This window comes from Lepidochelys kempii, chromosome 4 (assembly GCF_965140265.1).
Source record: "Lepidochelys kempii isolate rLepKem1 chromosome 4, rLepKem1.hap2, whole genome shotgun sequence".
In the NCBI taxonomy this organism is placed as follows: domain Eukaryota; kingdom Metazoa; phylum Chordata; order Testudines; family Cheloniidae; genus Lepidochelys; species Lepidochelys kempii.
Window position 1 is genome coordinate 120,398,592 of NC_133259.1, and position 22,843 is coordinate 120,421,434.

The 22,843-nt window shown below is 39.3% G+C and overlaps 1 protein-coding gene across 1 annotated transcript in view; it reads right to left on the minus strand.

Annotated features, from left to right (window-relative positions):
- The window catches only part of DOK7 (docking protein 7), a 108,233-nt gene that overhangs the window by 20,289 nt on the left and 65,101 nt on the right, over window positions 1-22,843 (minus strand). Inside the window, exon 8 of the mRNA XM_073343207.1 lies at window positions 8,358-8,400. Coding sequence (XP_073199308.1) covers window positions 8,358-8,400 — 43 coding nt within the window. The remainder of the gene's footprint in view (window positions 1-8,357; window positions 8,401-22,843) is intronic.

Sequence of the window (22,843 nt, forward strand, 5' to 3'; positions counted from 1 at the left end):
GAAAAAAATGTTCAATATGGAGCAAAGAATTGGTACCCTTCCGAGGCATTTTTCTTGTGAAAATCAAGTCCACATACATTCTATCCATAGAATTGCACTCATATAGCTCCTGCAGCTATGACAAAAAGAATCAACACTTGAAATGGCCAGCTGACCTGCTTGTAGCTTCATGTCAGTAGTCAGTCCTTTATGCCGACTCTTCAATGGTCAGAATGTTTTGCTATGTATGCAGTTAAGTAGATAATGCGTAAAAATCTCATAAAAACAAAATGAGAGATTATGGAGGTTCAAGTACAAACATTATAAACTGAGCCTTACGAGTTAAATTTTCAAACTTTGCCACCTATGTGATGGCCACTAATAGGAATGTGCACATGTTAAACAAGCGCTTACGTGCACAAGCTCCTTTTTTGCATTCACAACGTTGGCAACAAGGTCTGAATGTCTAGACTGCCTGATTGTCTGGAAAAGTCATTACCTACAGAAAAGGAAAATAGTTTAAGTTCTGCGATAAAGTTGTGTTACTTGCTGCATTAAAACTAGATGAGGCACCTAAATCTGCTCAGCACATCACTTAATTAGATGCAAATTCTTTCATCTCTTTCTTTGAAGAGAGATGTTATCTTAAATAATAGAGCATCCAAAGCATTGTGCCATTGTGACTGTTTGACGATGGGGGAAACTTTGGGCGTGTTTGTTTTTATCGAAACATATCAGAAGACTTGCTGGTGCTGTAATTCATTTATAAGATCTCCCCTGCTTGTATCTTTCTGCTATTTTAAAGTGATTTCACACCTTATTTATGTGACAAATAGTGTTTAACTATGGTGCACAAATCCGTGGACATCTACAAACATTTCTACTGTTTCTGAAGAGATCTTGCCATACTCTGAAATATTCCCCGTCTTTATAATGGGGAATTTCTACAGATAGGATAGAATCTTTCAAAACCGTATACATTTTTAAGGGCACCCCATAGTCATGATATTGTCTAAACTGTGTGACAGGGTCAGGCCAGATGCCTACAGAAGCGTGATAGAAGGCATATATATTAGTCCCAGATTAAGTAGATCCTTTTTCCCTGGGTTAGGTGACAGGGGCAGTTCCAGAACAAGCAGGAACTTGCTGGAACCAGTTTTGACAGGCAGGCTAATTACGACACCTGGAGCCAATTAAGAAGAAGCTGCTAGAATCAATTAGGACAGGCTGGCTAATCAGGGCACCTGGGTTTAAAAAGGACCTCACTTCAGTTAGGGAGAGGTGCATAAGGAGCTGGGAGTGAGAGGATGTGCTGCTGGAGGACTGAGGAGTACAAGCATTATCAGACATCAGGAGGAAGGTCCTGCGGTGAGGATAAAGAAGGTGTTGGGAGGAGGCCCTGGGGAAATAGCCCACGGAGTTGTAGCTGTCGCACAGCTGTTCCAGGAGATACTCTAGACAGCTGCAATCCACAGAGCCCTGGGCTGGAACGCGGAGTAGAGGGCGGCCCTGGGTTCCCCCCAAACCTCCCAACTCCTGATCAGACACAGGAGGAGTTGACCTGGATTGTGGGTTCCACCAAAGGGGAGGTCTCTGGGCTGTTCCCCGACCTACATGGTGGATCAGCAGAGACTGCATGAGTGGTTATTCTCTTTTTCCCCATGCTGGCCAGTGATGAGGTTATCTGAGTGAATGTCAGATATGAGCCATGAGAGTGGCCTAACCGAGGGCTGCCGTGAATCTCTGAGGCAAGCAAATCCGCCAATAAGCGCAGGACCCACCAAGGTAGAGGCTGAACTTTGTCACAACAGTTTATGATTCTTTGTGGTGCCAGGAAGAGCCAGGCAGGGGTCCCTATGACATATAAAGAATATAAAATTCCCCATGCTGATTAACCCTCTCAGGTCCAGTCCTTCGGTCCTTAAAGGTTGGAAGGTGCCAAGGCTGGCATTTTCAGTTTCCTATCTCGGGTGCCTCTCCTTATGGGCACTGTTTGACAGATGTATTTTCAAACGTGTATTAGATGTGTCTGCTGTAAACATGTTGATGCACCCCAAGTCCAGGATCTGTGTAGGCCAACGATGAAGGTCATGAGAATGGATTTCCTTAAAGGAAAAACCCTGGCACCCACACCATGCTGGCACACAAGAGTCTGCATCTGTGTTCACCACAGAGTTGAGATCTGCAGGCTCCCTGCTTCTCAGTGCTAGGGGAGCTGGGGCAGGCGAGGAATAGAGGCAGGAGAATACTAGAGCATCTTATTTGTGTAGTCACAGCTCCATCACCCTTTGCCTCCCATGGAGCAGGGACTAGGACCCATGGGCTCTACTTCCACTCTGAAGAGGAAATAGCAGCCACTGAGTGATTCTGCAAGTGCCCATGGTGTTATAGGAAGGATTCCTTCCCTTCTTGCCCCAGCACAGATCCCATTATTCAGATGTGCACTCAGGCCAAGATTTCAGGCACATTAAATAAGATATATAAACTGATTAAAATTCTGTACCAGTTTATCTACACTTTTTCTGAGCTCATTTCCTTTTTTCTAAAGGAATTTTAATTGTGTGCTCATAAGATTCAGTACAGTCAAGCAAGAGTAAGTCATATGACAGAAGACTATTTATTATTAATCAATTTCTCATCATAAAAACTCTGCTATATTAAAATCTCTATCACTGCCAAGGATGACATATTAACTGTGGACAATGTTCAAAATATAATCCTTTTTTGGTCCAATAAAATATTACAGTCTACTTTATCTTTCCCCCACCTCAAGGACTGATGATAAATTTCCTGCCATGCTTTCATGAATTATAAATTGCCTTCAGCCTTGTCAGTGGCCACCAAGTCACCATGGCACGGATTCTTCTCTTGCAGTGATCTAAGTCAGGAATAACCCCCCTGAAATCAATGAAGGTACAACAGTAACTAGCTTCAGGAGAGGGGAACGAGGCTGAACAGTTCTGCAGTAAAAGAGATGTGCTCCTAAAAAGCCTCTTCTTCTTCTTCTTCATAAGAGCTAAATTACCAGATAGTTTGGTTTAATTTCAGCACCCATTCCCTCTCCGTTATATATATCACTTTAAGCTGTCTTGGGTTTCTCTCTTCCGTTCTTTATCTACATAACAACAATTTAACCAAGATACCATGTTCATAATTAGCATCCTGACATTTCAGTGCATTCCATTCCATGGCACTGTTTTGCCTATATTCCTTTATTCATCCTCCAGAACATTTCCAAGTCAAGCTTTATGCAGCTTTTGTATAACAAGCAAAGAAGTTGTCACGTGGAGAAAGCTCTGTTGTGATGCAGATGATACCTATCATTTGAAAGATGAAAAAAAGGAACTGCATGCACAAGAAATGAAAAGTTTTAATGATGATGATACCTAATTATATTCAGGTTCACTGCTTTAGGGGGGGGTTATCTGCTACGATTCTAATTAAGTTCCTGATTTTGCACAGGCAATTAAAAAATGAAGGCAAAATTCTGTCTGACTCCTGTGAGTGCAAAAAGTGGTGGTAGAAACTGTGAGGCCACCACAACTTTGTCCCAATACATAGGTCCTGTGCAAGGCTAGAGTCACCAATGGTGCTAGTTGTTGCAAAGGATGGGGAGGTGGAGGGAATATTGGCCTATCCTTTTCAAGCACTTGCCAGCAGAGCTTCCCCTAATCAGAAGGGACTTCCTTCTTCAAAGCTGGTTCTGTGGTGGTACTACCGGCTCCTGAAGGCATCGTGCTTACTTGAGCACACATACCTACAGGGAACAGCTCCATTCCAGCTTCTCCCATAGATACTATCACAATGCCATAATGGAGCTCAGGATATCTTAGTCCTGCAAATCCAGCAGAACCAAGTTTTCCAGGGAGTCTACTTCCATCTCATTCTGCTCAGCCTTGCTGAAGTTTTTCAGACAGATACAACATATGATTTTAAAACAGAATTAAATTATTAATTTCACCAGGTTATTTTGCACTTAGTAGCAGTTCTTGAAAGACATTTAAACAAAAGCGTTATTCACTGACATATTTGTGAACACTTTTTCCACAGCATGTTTGAGTTGATATTAGAATTAAACACATTTCTTTTAAGCTGAGAAATATTTAACCTATTGTGTTCATGCCACTGGTAGCTGAACATGTAACTCCAGTTGTTCATTCAAAACTGAAGTGATTAGCAAGAGAAATGTTTTAGAGAGCACATAGAACTTCATGGCACTGCAAAGATGTCTTTGCATTTGTGCAAGGTATTTATGTGCATAGTTCAGGCAATTGTTTATGTAAATTGAGGATTAAGATGCACAGAGAAACAGGCATGTGACTAATTGGGTTGCTGCATGTTCAGGTAACAGAATTGTGCATGCAGTTACACGCACAAATTATACACGTGAATGCGTACAGCTTGCACCATGGCTTTTCGTGTGCATGGCCTATTTGGCCAATTCATTAGATCAGTTACCTCAAATTAAGTGATTTTTCTCAAAACTCCTGGTCAGAGACGGTCTTTAGTTTGGCACCAGCAAATGAAAGGCAGGGGATGAAAACGGAGATAAAAAAATATATGTAATAAAGAAATGTGGGCAAGCTCTAATGAGGCTCCCTAAGCCTGATACAATTCTTTGAAATACGATTGGAGAACAACGTGACCTGGATTAAAGATGAAGGAAGCAAGATATCAGGATAGTATTACTTTCCGAAGCATTGCAACACATCAGGTTCAGTTACATTTGATGAGTCTGCAAATACAAAGACAATACTTTAAAAGGAAGCATCTGAGAATGATAAAGATGAGACACTGAGAAAGAAGTTGTGTGGGTTTCTTATACAGAATTTAAAAAGAAATTCCAAAGATGCAGTTATAAAAAAGTAGAAGAGATGAAGATATCACAAAGGAGGCTAAGAAAATAAAAGTTAGATGAAGGAATAATTAAAAAAAAAAGATTGTTTTGGACTTTTATAGAAGTGTTCTTACCTTCCTTTGCCACTCTTGCATTTTCTGATCTTTATCACACATTCTATATCTTGCCCACTAGTTGCGTTCAAATCCCCACTTTTCTTTATCCTGCTGATTTCTTCTTCTTTCTGTCAGATGGTGAATTATATTGATCCATTTTCAATTAATATTCTTGCCATGTATTTTTGCTTGTGTCAATGACTTTCAAATCTTCTCACCCTTTAAAGAAAAGATCTATTTTCTCACTAAGTGGATATTTAATTGTAAATTTTAAGAGAGCTTTGCCTCTGTTTCCCATTTTCCTTGTGTTCAGATGGATAACAGGGAGAAGATTGTAAATTTTCAAAGAAATTTCTCTTAGTGGCACATTTATAATAATGTTGTGTGACTCTCTTTCTCTGCTGCAAAAAAATATTATAATCCCAACTAGGTTTTTCTTTATGCATACTTTTTTTTAAAATTATGGCAGAATTCTTCATCTCATGAACATCTTGATCTTCTGAACTACATCAGTGGGTTTATATAATGTACTGTTAGATTTGCTTTGCTTAGATGAGCAAACATTTCCTGTAGATATAGCCATTATACTCTCATTATGATTACATTTCCTTTGCTAAAAGATAACACGTTGAAATATACTCAGATGCAAAACCACAGCATGCTCTTCCTTTTGCCAGCTTCATTACATGCATTTATATTATTATGATCCCATTAATAATTCCACTATTGTTTTTGTTCTGTTGAAGTTGTCATTTGACTTTTAAATTACTTGGAGCTAGATTGTTACACCATTACTCATGTTAAGTAATACTCTTAGGGCTTGTCTCCACTTACCAGGGGAGTGATGCATGACGATCGATCCACCAGGGTGTCGATTTAGCGGGTCTAGTGAAGACACGCTAAATCGACTGCTGATCACTCTCCCGTTGACTTTGCTACTCCACCGGCCCGAGAAGTGTAAGGTAAGTCGACAGGAGGGTTTCCCCTGTCTACCTAGTGCAATGTAGACACCACTAAGGTATGTCAACTCCAGCTACGTTATTCACATAGCTGGAGTTTCGTAACTTAAGTCGACTTAGCCCTGTAGTGTAGACCTGCCCTTAGTATCCCTATTCATCTCAGTGTGACTACTCAAGGAGTAAGGCACTACTAACAAGAGTAACAATCCAGCCCTTTGTATTATATCCTCCTGCAATGCATTAGAATTATTCCATTACTTCTGAGTATCCTCACTGTAAGAAAATGCTTATTTGCTTAAGTAAAATGTTCTAGTGCGTAATATATAAAAAAGCCAAAAAGTATGATGTATTTTTTCAAGGGTGGCCTCCCTTTTTGCTGACCCAGCATACTCCCAGGAAATCTGCACATTAATTGTGAGCACAAATCTGTGTGCGTGTACCTCTACCTACTTGACAGCAGGCACAAATCAGGCAATTAGAGATACAAATACTCGCCAGATGAAGATATACCACAGATAAAAAGTGCAAGTTGCCACAATCAAGTGATCCTTTTCAAACCTGAAATTTACACCTACATCTTGTGCTCCTGCAAAGTATTGAAGGTGCAAATACTGGTATTTAGACAACTACTTCCTCTGCACACAAAATCATGGAGTAAGTAGTCTATGTGCTATTATTTGAACCTATAGTTTTGCAAGTTGAAATAATGGCGACCGAAATATTGCAGCTAAAAATTGCAACTACAAATAAGAGGCCTTGCTGAATTTTAATCCTTAATTAGTTTAAACTTCATTTGTTCTATTTTATAAACATTTCCATCATAAAGCAGACCTCTAATTTGTTTAGGATAACATTACTAAATATTAGAAGGAAAGAGGACAAAATTAGAAGCAGTCATCCAAATTCTGCTTTCTGTTACACCTGTATAAATCTGGAGTAACTCCACTGACTGTACTGCAGTAACAGAGGACAAGAGTTGCCATATGGTTCTAAATGAAGTTTTTCCTCCTTACACAATGCAAATCGTCCTAATAACAAGTGATCTTCATTAGAAGACTTTCTGGTGTTTGATTTGTTCATTCCAGAATCAATCTATTCGTGATATCATAAAATCCAGCTGTTAAAGAAGTAGGATAGATGGTTTAAAATGAAAAACAAATATGTAAACACAATTTTGTTTTGTTTTTTATGTATATCAGAAGCAGGAAACCTGGGACAAAATCAGTGGGTCCATGGGGCTACCAGGAAGTAAAGGGAGCAGTTAAGGAAGATAAGGATGTTGCAGAGTTGCTATACAACTTCTTTGCAACTGTCTTCACCAAAGACAATGTCGGGGTGCTACATACCTCAGATTGACTGTACTCTTTTCAGATAATAAAAATGAAATCTTATCAGAGACCAAGACGATTCATAGATTCCAAGGCTAAAAGAGAATATTATGATCATCTACTCTGACCTACATAACACAAGCCATAGAACGTCCCCAAAAATAATCCCTAAAACATGTATTTTAGAAAAACATCCAATCTTGATTTGAAAATACTTAGTGATGGAGAATCCACCACCACCCTTGGTAAATTGTTCCAATGGTTAATTATCTCACCTTTAAAAATTTACGCCTTATTTCCAGTCTGAATTTGTATAGCTTCATCTTCCAGCCATTAGATCGTGTTATACCTTTCTCTGAAAGAGAAGGTGCTGGAACAATATGGTAAATTAGACAGAGACCTTAGGGAGAGTAAGATATTTTACTGACAGACATAGTTTCCATGCAAAAGTATATAACATGTTGTCGTTACCTAAGTAACCTGAGGTCATAGTTAATCTTGTAAGCCAGATTTGTAGCTTCTTTTCCAGCTTTTGTGAATCAGTGTAGTTCCACAATGGAGCTGCACTGATTTAAACTAGCTGAGGTTCTGGCCCTATGCATCTGAATGTTATTGAGAGGACCTGGACGTGTACATTATGAATGGTTCTATGTGCGCAGCGAAAGGAAGCTTGTTGTGAAGGTGAAGAGTCTTCGGCTGCCTGGAAATATGAATGAGCTTGAGTGGAAGTCATGTGAGCTGAGTTTACTCTGGATGCTACTTAGCCTTAACCATTCACCCCAACCTTATTGATTGTATTGGTAGGAAATGCACTTGAGCAACCTTACCTCTAAATTAAATACTGTTTTTCAAGTTTGTGAACCCATGTCTTGTGTTGAACAGCAGTTGAAGACACTACAGATTTTTAATATATTTTACAAAAATGTAAATCATACAGACTGCACTAGAATAGCCAACCGCAGGGGGAATCCTTTTCCACAAAGAAACTCAGTCCCGAATGTAGTGTCCTTATATGGTCAACAATCCCGCAGACTGCAAGATTTGGCCTTCAATTTGCACCCCCACACACACCCTTTTTGGCAAATTGGGATTACAAATAGTAATATTTAGCAAACCAAACAACTAAATGGGCTCCTACCTGGGAGAGCTGGTAAGACTCCAGACTGTAAAACTGCTGTTCCCTAAACAAAACAGAAAGGGTTAGAATGAAATCTCTCTTTACATGTAACAAAGGTTACACAAAAGTACAATCAACATTGTGAAGGAGTCTTTAGTTACGCAAAAAAGCCTGTTTAAGATCCGGAACAGCAACAAAAATACCCTGGAAAAAATGTATAAACAATACCTATATGAAATGTCTACAATATACTTTTAAGGGTCACTAACTTTACTTTGACTGCTTTGAAACATACAAAAACAGCTACTCTGAAACTCAGCACTGATTATGAATTAATTATTCATTAATAGCTATTAGCCAGGATGGGTAAGGAATGGTGTCCCTAGACTCTGTTTGTCAGAGGGTGGAGATGGATGGCGGGAGAGACATCACTTGATCATTACCTGTTAGGTTCACTCCCTCTGGGGCACCTGGCACTGGCCACTATCAGTAGACAGCATACTGGGCTGGATGGACCTTTGGCCTGACCCAGTATGGCCATTCTTATGTTATGTTCTTATGTAATTATGAATTAAGTGAGAAAAAAGCAGCTCAACTCTCTAATTCAAGATTAGATAAAATCAGAGTAACAGGTTTAACGTAAGGCTGTATGTGTGCTTGAGTCTCTCCATATGCAATATAATAGATCACATTCACCTCGCCACAAGCAGAGTTAGACTTCCAAAAAAATCTGAAATAATTTTTCTCAATCAGTAGAAAACAAAATAAAACTGTCCACATTAATTATTAGCTACATCGAAATTCAAGTCACATGGAATTCCTGCAGGAAACATGCACACAGAAAATGTGTTATTTTAAAATCTAAAAACCATGATGCGATATGCCACTGGGTGACAGTGTAGTGTGGCACCAAACACTGATGACTGGGGAGAACTGTGTGGGATGATTCATTATCTGTGAGAAAAATCTAAACACTGTGGCAGATGTACAGCTCAAGTTTTTACTAGTAATCAATCTGTTAGGCGATCTTCAAAAGGCTGTTATTTTTACTCTAGCATCCCTATATCTTTTCCAATGCCTATATAATGTCAGACTTTGCTTATGCTTTTTTTGGTTGATAACACATTAATTCAGGGACAAACTCATGCAATAAAAATCTTTCAATTTATTTACTTCCTTCAAGTTCTTATTCTCAACTGCCTACCTCTGTTCAGAAGTTATATACATAAATTCAGTAAAAAATAAATAAATACAGTATTAGGGACCTGGTCCGACTCCCATTAAAGTAAATGGAAAGACTCCCATCTATTTGGATGGGAGTGGGATTGGGCCCTAAAGATAAGAAGGAAGAATATTGGTTCAGGGAATGAAGAGAAGGTTCCTTATCTTGTGTGGTAATTGAGGTTCTTCAAGATGGGTTGTCCCTGTGGATGCTCCACTTTAGGGTTTCTAGACACCTATAGTGGAGCACCCAAAAGGATGCTCCTCCAAGAAGAACTAGACAGTAGAAAGAATTCTGCTCAAGCTCTTTTAATGTTAAACAACAAGAGACAAGTATTTAGATTTGCAATGTAAAACCACCTCTACCTGTGGGAAGAGCACACAGGAGACAATTTCAGGCGTTGACTGACTCCACTACAGTCATGAAATCTAAAGCTTCAATATTTACTTGTGTAATCCTGCTTGCTATATTTTTTAACATTGGGGAGATTGACGATGAGCAATTGTTTACACTGGAAGGAAAGAAAACACCCTATAAAAAGAAGCAGAGCCAAGATTTCATTTCTGAAGGATAAATCTAGCAGCATTTCAGAAAAAGAAAAGAGCATTTGATCAAATTAAACTCAAGTGTTGCTGTTCATTTCTATAGTTACTGAGTGCCAATCTACAAGTGGATGCATTTCAGTGGCGAGTAAAATGTTTTTTTGCATATGTAAAGTCTGAAAAGTGTTTTGAGTTCTTTTGGGAGGAAAGTTGCTATTATAAGGGGAGTTGATCTATTATATCAACAATTATAAGGGGCATTGACATATTTTGGTTGCCTAACTTTTTCATTATAATAGATTCTTGCAACGATTTTTGAGAAGCTATATCATCTCCATTTTAATTCTGCAGAGGTGACTCCCTGAGGCTAGAGAAGTGCCTTTTTTTTTTCTTTTGTCCCATGGCAACTCAGGGTTGCTAGGTTATAATACGTTCACAATCACCACAGCTCTCATTTGTGTTCCTCAGGAAAGTTCTGGAAAACTGAACGTGAATATTCTAATGCTAGGCCCATGCTACCACAAGAACAGTAGCTGCCAGTTAATTTAATTAATCCAGTACCTCAAGTGACAGATTACAGTGCTGTAGATTTAGGGTTCACACCCTGCTAATGATGAAGGGTTGTGTACATATACTAATTTGTTTTTACCTTTTCCCTTTAAAAACCCCCTACATAATTATATACACAAAACCCGTGTTCAAAGAACATTTTAGTTAGCTTGCAAAGTCAAGCACTCAAAAGTGAGAAAAAGCTAGATTTAAGGTTGTCAGTGCAACTTTAATTTTTCCCCATTGTGCATATGAATTATGATATCAAGGCTGAAGTTTTTAACACCTATTTTGCTTCAGCCTTCATTAAAGTTTAATCATGATCAGATACTTAACACAGTTAATATTAACAATAAGAGAATGGAACACAAGCCGGAATAGAGAAAGATAAAGACTATTTAGATAAGTTAGATATATTCAGGTTGGCAGGGTCTGATGAAATTCACCCTAAAGTATTTAAGGAACTAGCTGAAGCAATCTCCAAACTATTAGTGATTATATTTCATAACTCATAGAGGATGGGGGAAGTCCCAAAGGACTGGAGAAGGGCAAACATAGCACATATCTTTAAAAGGGGGAACAAAGGGGACCTAGGCAATTATAGACCAGTCAACCTAACTTCAATACCTGGAAAGATACTGGAACAAATTACTAAACAATTAATTGGTAAGCACTTAGAGGATAACAGGGTAATATGTAATAGCCAACATAGATTTGTCAAGAACTAAATCATGCTTAACCAACCAGATTTCCTTCTTTGACAGGGATACTGGCCTAGTGGATAAGGTGAAAGCTGAAGACATTATATGCCTTGATTTTAATGAGGCTTTTGTCACAGTCCTACAACATTCCCATAAGCAAACTGCAGAAATGTTAAATTTCTAGGTTAAATTACTATTAAGTGGGTTCATAACTGTAACAGGGTGCTGGCCAGGAGGTCCTGAGCCAGGCCTCTGTTAGCCCAGCTCCAATTAAGAAGTATTAATTGGGGCTGGCTGAGTATGCCATGCCTAATTGCTAGAAGAGAAGCTCCTGAGGGCCTTATTAACCAGGGGGCTATATAAAGCTGGCAGGCAGGCAGGAAGTGAAGGGGGGAGAGAGAGAAAGAAAGAAAGAAAGAAAGAAAGAAAGAAAGAAAGAAAGAAAGAAAGAAAGAAAGAAAGAAAGAAAGAAAGAAAGAAAGAAAGAAAGAAAGAAAGAAAGAAAGAAAGAAAGAAAGAAAGAAAGAAAGAAAGAAAGAAAGGGAAGAGCTGCCAAAGGCTGTGCATCCCGGCTGGCTGGAGAAGTTAGCTAGCTAGCTGTCCCGCAGGTTGCTGGTTTGGAGCAGACTGTAAATAGAAGGTGGTGGGAGCTGACACTGAAAATAAAAAGCACGGGTGATTCCACTCAGAAGAAAAGGAGTACTTGTGGCACCTTAGAGACTAACGTACTCCTTTTCTTTTTGCGAATACAGACTAACACGGCTGTTACTCTGAATCCACTCAGAAGGGGTCTCTGGCTGATTTGTTGCGAGGGAAAGCAAACGCCTTGTTACAATAACTGATTGAAAGACTGTACTCAAAGAGTAGTTACCAATGGTTCTCTGGGAGGGTGTATCAAGTGGGGTCCCGCAAGAGTATGTCCTGGGTCCAGTAGTATTCAATATTTTCATTAGCGAGAGATTATGCTTATAAAATTTGTGGATAATGCCAAAATGGGGTGGTTGCAAGCACTTTAGAGGACAGGATTAGAAGTCAAAACAACCTGGACAAATTGAAGAATTGATCTGAAATCAACAAGATGAATTCCAATAAAGATAAGTGTAAAGTACTACACTTAAGACAGAACAATCAAATTTACAAATACAAGATGGGGAATAACTGGCTAGGCAGTAGTTTTAGTTTTTCAGTTTTATATTCTCGGATGTGTAAAAGAAGTGTCATTTATAAGATATGGGAGGTAACTGTCCCACTCTACTCAGCATTGGTGAGGGCTCAGCTGGAATACTGTGTCCTCGTTTTGGGTGCCACACTTTAAGAAAGATGTGGGCAAATTGGAGAGAAGCCAGAGTAAATCAACAAAAATGAGAAAAGCTTTAGAAAAACTGACGTATGAGGAAAGTAAAAAATTGGACATGTGTAGCCTTGAGAAAAGACGACTGGGGTGGGGGGCGGGGAGAGAGACCTAATAACAGTCTTAAAATATGTTAAGGGATATTTTAAAGAGGATGGTGATCAATTGCTCACCACGTCCACTGAAGGTAGGATAAAACGTAATCAGCTTATCAGCAGCAAGGGAGATTTAGGTTAGATATTAGAAAAAACTTTCTAACAATAAGGATAGTTAGTGCTGGAATAGGCTTCCAAGGAAGATTGTGGAATCCCCATCCTGAGAGGTTTTTAAGAACAGGTTAAGTCAAGGACCCTTCCTGCCCTGCATTAAAATGAGACAGCCCCTTCCTCATTCAGCATACAGGATGGATGTGTAAAGGGCCAGAATTAAATAGCAACCTGTAGAGTGTTCTTTTAACTGTTTTGTCAAAGTACAGTCATATAAATAGATAGCAAGATATTACAGGTCCTGAGTGAGAGGTAGGACGCCGGTATGGTGGTAGTAAACTGAAAGTATTCTAATATTCTGAATAGTTTACTATTAATGTATTCAGTTTTTCTTACTTGAAGTTATCATCTGAAAAGTGGCTTTGGCACCTTCTAACTCAACAGCTCTGCTCCCTGTATGTATTTAAAGTCATAACTACTCACTTAACTGACAAAAATAAGATTTTGCTCCTTTTTAGACCTGTCAGCACTGCAGAAGCTTAACACCTACAGGAGAATGAGTAGGATTCTTTGTTGGCTCATGCACCATCCATAGAATTGTTAATTAAATTTCATTTGCAGAATTGTTAGGGTTGCTGATGTGAGAGCTAGAAAGAATTCAGCTTGATTTTCAGATGTAAGGATGAGCTTGCATTCCTAGCAGTCCAGAAAACCACCTTTATACTTGTAAACTGAGCTAATTTGATATGGAAATAATTAAAAGCCTCAGATTGTACAGTGCCTAGCACAATGGGGCTGCGAGGTGCTATTACAATACAAATACTGAATAAAATAATAATAATAATAATGAGAACACTCAGTTACCATGAGGAGTGTGTTGCAAATGGGCAGATAGATTAGGAAAAATTATACAGAGAAAATCAAATAAATACCATTTTTAGATATATAATTAAAGTAGAATAGTTAGATTACAATAGTAGATATAAAGATAGAAATGGTTAATTAGAAAAGATTAGGTAAAATTAGATAAGATTTTAGATATACAGTTAAATTAGATTAGCTAGATTTGAATATCTGGACCAGATTAAGATAGATAAGATTAGATACTAGGTGGAATAAGATATAATTAGATACAACTAGACAGGTAAAAAAATTATAGAATTGGTAGACTGAATAACTAGATAATCACTGAAAAACAGCCAACATTGAACTCCATTATGACATTTTTACTGAGTAACTTTGCAGAAAAGTGCCATACTCAAACAGAATTGCATTGTCCATCCTTTTATGCAATATGCCATATTTTGCTGTTTCTACACCTTTTGGCCATAGCCTACAATCCTTATTTAGGGAAAAAAATCCACTCAGTCACTATGACTTTTGCCACAGTAATGACAACATTGTCAGACCCTTAAGTAGTATACAAAAGTTGGCGGGGCAGGGGTGTAAGGAAACAAAAAAAGGGTTCTTGTCTGTCTGCACCATTTTCAGATTATTGCATAAATTTACAAATGTAACACAACATTCTCAAATACAAAATGAAAAATATAAAGAGGTGCATAGTATAGATCTGTAAATTATAATTGAGTCAAAGCAGCAAGAAGATAATTTACCTAACTTAAATTATGTGTATCTTTGTTATGTATGGTATGAAGCGTGGACAAAGTTTATGCATAAATCCAACCATTCTGCTATGACTCATGAAATAATTTAGGTGAAGCAGCTTTCTAATGCAGGCTTTTTTATCTATGACCCAGGAGCTGGGTATTGAAATAATGTAATGCATGGACTTAGTTCAAACAACCTCACCATTACAACACCCACAGTAAACGGATATGTACCATTTGCGTATTGCACATCATGAACTTCATGTCCAAGGCTATTTTAACCCTGGTAGGGATCTGGTTGCTGTCAGATGACATTCATTTTTGATGTTCTACTTTCAAATATCTTGGGTAGGGTTCAATGATAGATGTCAGAAGGACCTACTAGGTGGATACACTGGATCATTATTCGCAGATTAGCTCGGTTACCCCCGACTAAGCGTAACCTAACTGTGGCACGCATTTCCATGTTTGCAAATCAGGACCATGGCACAAGATTTTTTATGGCCCAAAAAAGGATGCTTTTAAATGTGCCTATTCCATAGCAGTGCGTTCATCCAGTTTATATTAAGATGGTATTTGTCCACTTTAAATCCTATTAAACTACTGATTTACTTAACCAGATTTCACTTAAAACTATAAGCCAGTCAGGAACACTGTCACATGTAGAATGTGCAGCTTTTCCTTTCTTAATAGGCCTACAATCTCATTTCCAAACTACTGAAATATTAATATACAACAATTGATCTCATCACATGTATCACTTCATAGAGCCCCGATCCTGCACTGCTAAAGTTAATGGGAGCTTTGTCTTTCACTTCAGTAGATGCAGGATAAGGCTCAACAGCCCAGGTTCTCTGCTCCACCAAATAAAATGGCACACAGCAAGCTTAAACCAACTGGATATTTGTACTGGAGAATTTCCCTGCATAGGGAAATTTCTGACAGCTTTAGACTGATGTAGGTGGCATCACCACTTCCTAGGCCAGTTGTCCCCCACCTCCTCAGTATAATAAGGGGAGAAGGGAACCTGTTTGGGGCTGGGTGGGCGTGGCTGTGCCAGGAATGTGGTGAAACCAGGTTCCACTATGCCTGATCCCCGGTGATAAAAGCTCAGAAATTAGAATAGATTCCCTGTTGCTTTAACTTCCGCCTGGGCCAAGCAGCCAGGGATAAGGGAGCCACAACAATCTCTCTGCAGCCACCACACCCCACTCCATGTCCATGCTATTACTGGATGAATTGGAACCAGAGTTCCTAATTCAGGGCCATATGCACAGGAACACAGAACTGACACACTGGGTCACACGAATGTTCATATAATGTGGTGTCCTAACTCTGACAGTGGCTAGCCCCACATGCTTCAGTGACGATGCAAAAATAACCTGTGTACAAGGAAAGTTTCTTTATAGCCCCTCCCCCACACTAGTTCTCTGTTGGCATAAGCCTTGCTATATGAGGATTTATATTCCAGATAGGCTCTCATATTATGTGCAAAATGAAGAAATTTATAGCAACTGACATGAAAAACTGATCTTGAAAGCTACCAGATAGAAGATTGTGATTGCTCAGTAGGATGGCACCCAGTCTTGTCTGGAAAACAAGAATTCCATTTTGTGAAAAATGTTGAGGTTTTTGGCATTAGGTTCCACATTGGGACAAAGTTGAAACCTTTCTATATTTAAAAAAAAACAGGAAGAGCCAACTTCAAAATAGCCAATAGCTTAGTGGTTAGGGCACTCATCTGGGATATGAGAGAACCATACTCCCAAGTCCCTCCTCTGCCTGACTGAGACTAGGGACTTACACGTTGGGCCAGTGAATATTTAATTAGTTATACATAGTAGAACAGCTCCACCAGGAGAGATTGAGCCAGCCGGAGACTGGCTCTGTAGCTGGATGGTTAGGACACTCACAATGCGAGAGACCCACGGTCAAGTCCCTTGCCTACATCAGGCAGATCAGAGACTTGAACCTGGCTTTCCTGCATCCTGGTGGTAAATTCCCAACCAGCTCTAGTCAGAGATTAATTCTGCTTGGTGCGAAGAATTTCATACATAAATACAAGGTGGAAAGTATTGATGAGTGCAATGGTACCCAATCCACCATTAATTAGTGCTGCTGCACAGGTTACGCCTTACTTAGGCACAGATTGGCAATAGAACTGTTGCATGGTCCAACATCAGGCCTGCAGGAGGATAGACAATGTATTTTTTAACCCTAGCCCCCCAAAAACATGGTAGTGATTAAATGGAGTACAAAAACCAAAAGTATATTTTCAAGGTGCTAAAATGAAATCATTTAAAACATGGCTGATTAAAAACAGGAAAACTACCCTTCCAATAAGTGAATCAGCTTCTGCTGGTCATAGTAATCAAATGTCTCCAACATCACCTGTATAGGAACCAAATGTCAGCTCCCTGATACTTTTAGCATTTCTGAGACCCCTCAGCCACGACGACTTAAGTAATTAACTGTGCACAACTTTGGATAAGCAAGCCATTCTTTCTGTTCATCCTGCTTTGATGATTTTCAATGGCTCCATTATTCTGAGACTAGTGACAGTGTACTTTGTTTCTACCGTTGTACAACTTTTAAGTATAAACTACTTTTGACTAAGTAGACAGATGACGCTTTCCCAGAGTCTGGATTCTCTGACTGGAACAAGGCTTGAGACAAATTTCTGAGACACCAAGCTTTTCCGCATCACCACCAAGCAGTTGATAGTCTTCAAAATATCACAAAGAACGTTGGTGATATGCTAAGTTTTCAGAACTCTCAAAAGAAACTAGACAACCCTAAAAAAAAAATACTAAGTATCATACATTATCTTGGCATACAAGGACTTGCACTCCAGAGCCATTACACTGATCAAGCTGAAAATACACCCTTACGTGGACAGCTTGACTGCAGCTATGTTCAACTGTTTTGTCTGCAGGCAGAATGTAATCCTGATATTTCAAAGTGGTTTAAAAAAAGAGTCAAGATAAATTCACAAATGTAGTTATTCAAAATGAGATAGTGGAAACCATGAGTCTTAAATCCAGGAGGGAGATTTCTGAGAAATTTCCTGGAAAGTGGTCTACAATTATGGTAGTTGAAACAACGGAATTCTCCAACAAAGAGCAAGTGGTTTTATGGATATTATATGTGGATGATGACATGAACGTTGATGAAGAGTTCACCGGATTGTACAATATAACCTGTACATCTGCAGAGGTATATGTGTCAATAATTAAAGATACACTACTGTGTCTAAATCAGAGGCTCAGCAACTATCATGGACGTTATCAGGGTGCTGCTAATATGGCAGGCTTAGTAACAGGCGTATCAATTAGACTGCAAGAGCTACATAACTCATTGCTATGGACATGCTTTGAATTTGGCATGCTGGGACTTTTTAAAAATAATACTATCCTAATAGATACTCTTGAAACTATTTACAAAAATCACAAAATGTAATTTAAAATCACCCAAACGAAATATTACATTTCAGGACATTAAATATGAAGTGTTAAGTACATTGCCAAGCATCAATATCCTCTGTCCAAAAAAATGGACTTTCTCTGCAGAAGCACTGGCTTCAATTTCTGAGAACTACCTTTCACTTTGTGCATCTCCGAAGGTTGCAAAGCATGCTACTAAAGATCCTGAATGAGCACTCAAACTGATGGTGTAACAACTCAAATGGAAAGTTGAACTTCCTTTTTGGTATTGAACTAGCTTGAAACGTTCTAAATGTGCTAGATATGTCCAAAACTCTGCAAGTGTCAGACATTTCAGCAACAGAAGGCCAATCTTTTATGAAAATGACACTTAATTTACTTTAGTCCATCCAATCAGATGAAAGCTAGAATTTATTTTGGCAGCAAATCCCCCAGAAAAGTTTCAAGTTGGAGAGGGTCAGCACAGAAGAGAAAAGTTTCCAAGAAACTGCAAACAGGCACAGATGAACCCAGTGCAGCAAAGGAATGTTGTATGTACATCTGCTTCAAAGTAATTGATTTTACAATGTCCATTAGTCAATCAATATTTGAATAGAAAGGCTACCAAAATATTCAAAATTTTGAAACTCTCATAACTCCAAACATCATTTTTGCAAGTTCAAGGCCTGCTTCAGGTGAATGGTTTCCATTTCATCCTTGATTTTCTGATTACTCAGCTTCATCTGTTGCAAGCCAACTGTCAGCTTACAGAAAGATCACTGAAGTCAGTTCATAAATATCTCAGTTCACTAAGCCAAATCAAATGTCAGCTGTTTTCTGAAGTGATGATGTGGATGAATATCATTTTGGTGATACCAGCAACCAACACTGTGAGTGAGTGTAGTTTCAGTGCTCTCTGCTATGCTAAAACATAGCTTTGATCCACAATGGGACAATCACACCTCCAATGCTGTATGATTTTACATGTACACACAGATAAAATTTTATATGTAGGCAAGGAAAAAAGCTACAGCTTGCAGATGTTGCAGAGGAATTCATTTCAGGAAACCTAGGATAAAGATCATTTGGAACATTTTTTTGAATGTATAAGTCGTTATTTTTGTTCATGTTCAAAAAAATGAGTAATTTTTGTACCATGACTAAATTTGTCCACTTTTAATAAAGTGAGATAAACAAGCTTCTGTTCCAAACTCAGTATTTCCTTTATTTACTTATGCAATCTCTAAATTTCTGGGGAGGCTACTACTCTCCCCTGGCCCCGATTTGTCTATGCAATGAGTAGCTAGTGCATCTGTATGGCGGCAGATCCACTGGCCTCACTGTGCAGCTATCCAGAGAGTCACGCTGGTGCTGGAGAAGCGGTACACCTGAAATCATGTCTGCCTTCCCTCCCCTGCCCAATCTGTGTACATTACATATAATAGGTTGCTCTAGTGACACAAAATGGCAGTTCCATTGTGGGCACGGAAGGCCTCACACACCGGCAGCAGGTAGGATTTGACACCAAGCAAATCACCGCAGCAGTAGTACACATAGCGTTCTCTTTCAACCATGATGATTGTGAGCATTGTATTCCTGAGGAGAAGGATGGGATAGCTGGTGTCAATAGGGTAGTGGTTAGAGCACTCAACCAGAATGTGGAAGACCTGCGTTCAAGTCCCTGTTCTAATGACCATAGATTTTTATACAAAGTGGACCAACTTCAACAGGAGAGATTGAGAGAGACCCACTCCATAATACCCACTAGCCCAGTGGCTAGGGCAGTCACCCAAGAGTGGGATAGCTTGGTTCAAATCCCCGCTCCACATTAGCCAGAGGGAGAATTTGAACCTGGGTCTCTCATATCTGGTGAGAGGATGTAAGAGGATCACAGCAGCATCAGCAGCAGTATTCTGTGTGAGGCCAATTCGCCTATTGAATTGGGCCCCAGAGGCAAGATCTTTGGGAGAAATGCCTAGTCTGAAGATTCCACTGGGGTTCAGGCAAGAGCTAGGTGCCCAAACATCAGGACTTAAGCGCTATGCATATACCCAGTAGCAGAAATTTAGGTGTCTAGGGGACTTTACCAGTGGAATTTTAGGTATCTAGGGAATTCAGTTACCTGCAATGTTATTTGGGAGCTGAGTGAGGGGTTTGAGGATCTAAATTGTGGATTTAGGTGCCTAAATTCTTTTGTGGATCTAGCTCCAAATGTCCCATAAAATTATTTATTTTCCACTGACGTTTATAGCATGCCCTGTAACTGATACTGTAGTGCGGGGACAAGAGTAGAAAATCAAAACAACCTTCGATGAAAATTAAACAATATGCAAATGAGATAATGCATATTCATAATAAATGAAAACTGGGACATTTTGTTATTTGCATAAAGGCCCCAGATTTATGGACCTACAGATTTAAATGGGCATGTACCTCCATAGTGATAACAGTCACAAGGCAAACTGCATTTATCATGCACTGTTAACTGCCTCAGCTTCATTCTGCCTACCAGTCCACCTCACCTGGGAATATTTTCATAGAATCATAGGACTGGAAGGAACCTCAACAGGTCATCTAGTCCAGTCCCATGCACTCATGGCAGGACAAGTATTATCTAGACCAGTGGTTCTCAAAGCCGGTCTGCCACTTGTTCAGGGAAAGCCCCTGGCGGGCCGGGCCAGTTTGTTTACCCGCCACGTCCACAGGGCGGCCACCACATCCCTCGGCCCGCACCGCTTCCCGCAGCCCCCTTTGGCCTGGAGCGGTGAACCGCGGCCAGTGGGAGCCGCGATCAGCCGAACCTGTGGACACGGCTGATAAACAAACCGGCCCAGCCCCCCAGGGGCTTTCCCTGAATAAGCAGCGGACCGGCTTTGAGAACCACTGATCTAGACCATCCCTGGCAGGTGTTTGTCTAACCTGCTCTTAAAAATCTCCAATGATGGAGATTCCACAACCTCCCTAGGCAATTTATTCCAGTGCTTAACTCCCCTGACAGTTAGGAAGTTTTTCCTAATGTCCAACCTAAACCACCTTGACTTATTTTTTTAAACTGCCTTCTGCTGAGTTACCAGCCAAAGCACGGTCCTGTCTTCCCATTGATAGTTACACCTGACTGTGGCATTGGCAAGCTGTCTCTGCTCCCTACTCTTGAGTGTTGCTCTCTGGCTCCATCTTCCGGGTTTCCAGCCCACATATGGCGTTTATCAAAGTCTGCAGATTGTAACCCCAGCCTGATAGGTTTGCAGGCAGACAGGAGTTAGCAAGGGGCCATTTTGTTCCTTACATTCCAAACATCAGGGTGCCTTCAATCACCATTAAAACAAAAACTCCACAAAAATGGTTCCTTCTTTCTTCCAAATGTGGAATTCCACTCCAGAATTACTCAGTAAAGATTCTAGAATAGGCAATAATCAGTCCTGTCTCAATGACAAATTTAAGGTTTAATATATCATGACTCCTCGAGACTAGACAAAGAGGATCAAATCCTCAACTGGTATAAACTGATGTAGCTGCATTTATTTCAATTGAGCTATGCTGATTTACTCCACCAAAGGATCTGGACAGACGTTTTAAACCAATGGAAAGAGACAATTCCTCTGCTAACTAATAGAACATACAGCATTTTTTCCAGCCCTGATAGATGCTCCAATATCAGACTGTAAAGCATTTTTATACATAGAATGGCTATTCTGGAGATATTTTAAAATATTACTTTCAATTTTTCTCGCATCCTGAATCCTGTTCAAATGCACTCCTGATAATTAGGCATCTGATATTAGAAACGGAGAGATGCAAATAACACTTCCAATAATATATTTTAAAATTGTCTAAACATATCCCAGACAGATGACCAAAGCTCACTGTAGGGTGTAAGAAAAAAAAGTAATACTTTTAGATTGTCTTATTTGAGACATAGAATGTGACCTTCTAAATGTCATCTATGTGACTGTGCATCAGAGAAATTTTATCTGATAATAAAAGATTGCATTGTAATACATATGCAAAAAGGGGAAGTTATTAGTATGCATTCATCCTGATTTATAAGTGCACAGCAGTACAACCTTAGCATTGCATTAATTATTGCCACTTTCACGGGTAATAAGGATTCATGGAAAGAGGCTTGTTTGTTGTTTAAATAATTAATAGACCATGCATACCCATTTCCTGTTATTACTTCATAAAATAACTAAAGGAAAAGCATAACCCAGGCTGTCTATCATCTCCTGAGCCACACAAAAAGACAAGATTTGCTATGAATCATTTCTTTTTTAGAAGTGATTAAGCCCTTTTGAAGAGATACATGAATAGTAAAATCAATGTAAACTGTCCAGAATACAAATTTGTAGCCCATCTGTCTTGGTACAAAATTCAGAAAGATGGGGCAGTTGAAGAATCAATACACAAGACAACACTTGTAGCCCTTCACACACATGAAAATAGATAGTTTCAAAATAAATCCAGTTATGATGACTGGACAAAATAGCAAGTTCTTCTACATTTGTCCAAATAAATTGTGATTAGTAATTATACTAAATTCTCAACAGAGCATGGCAGCCATTTGACTATATAGGTCTCATCAGAGCCAATGGAAACTCTTGAATAGAAAGGCAAACAGCCATATACTGTCATTTCCAGCAGGAGGTAATGTCACACTACTGCAGGAATGATAGATGATTTAAAAATAAAAAGCCACTCAACGGTCCCATACTTACTGCATCAGACTTTTCTATTGCATTAAAGCTGCTAATTCACACTCATTCTATACTGAGCGAAGCTCACCTCAAGCAAAGAACTCATAGAAGGCCTCTGCACCATTCAAGACCAGCTCATCCTCAAAATAGGGCTGAAATGCGACCCAGCTAGTACCTTATGCAAACCCTCTGAACAGGGGTGATACACTGTGT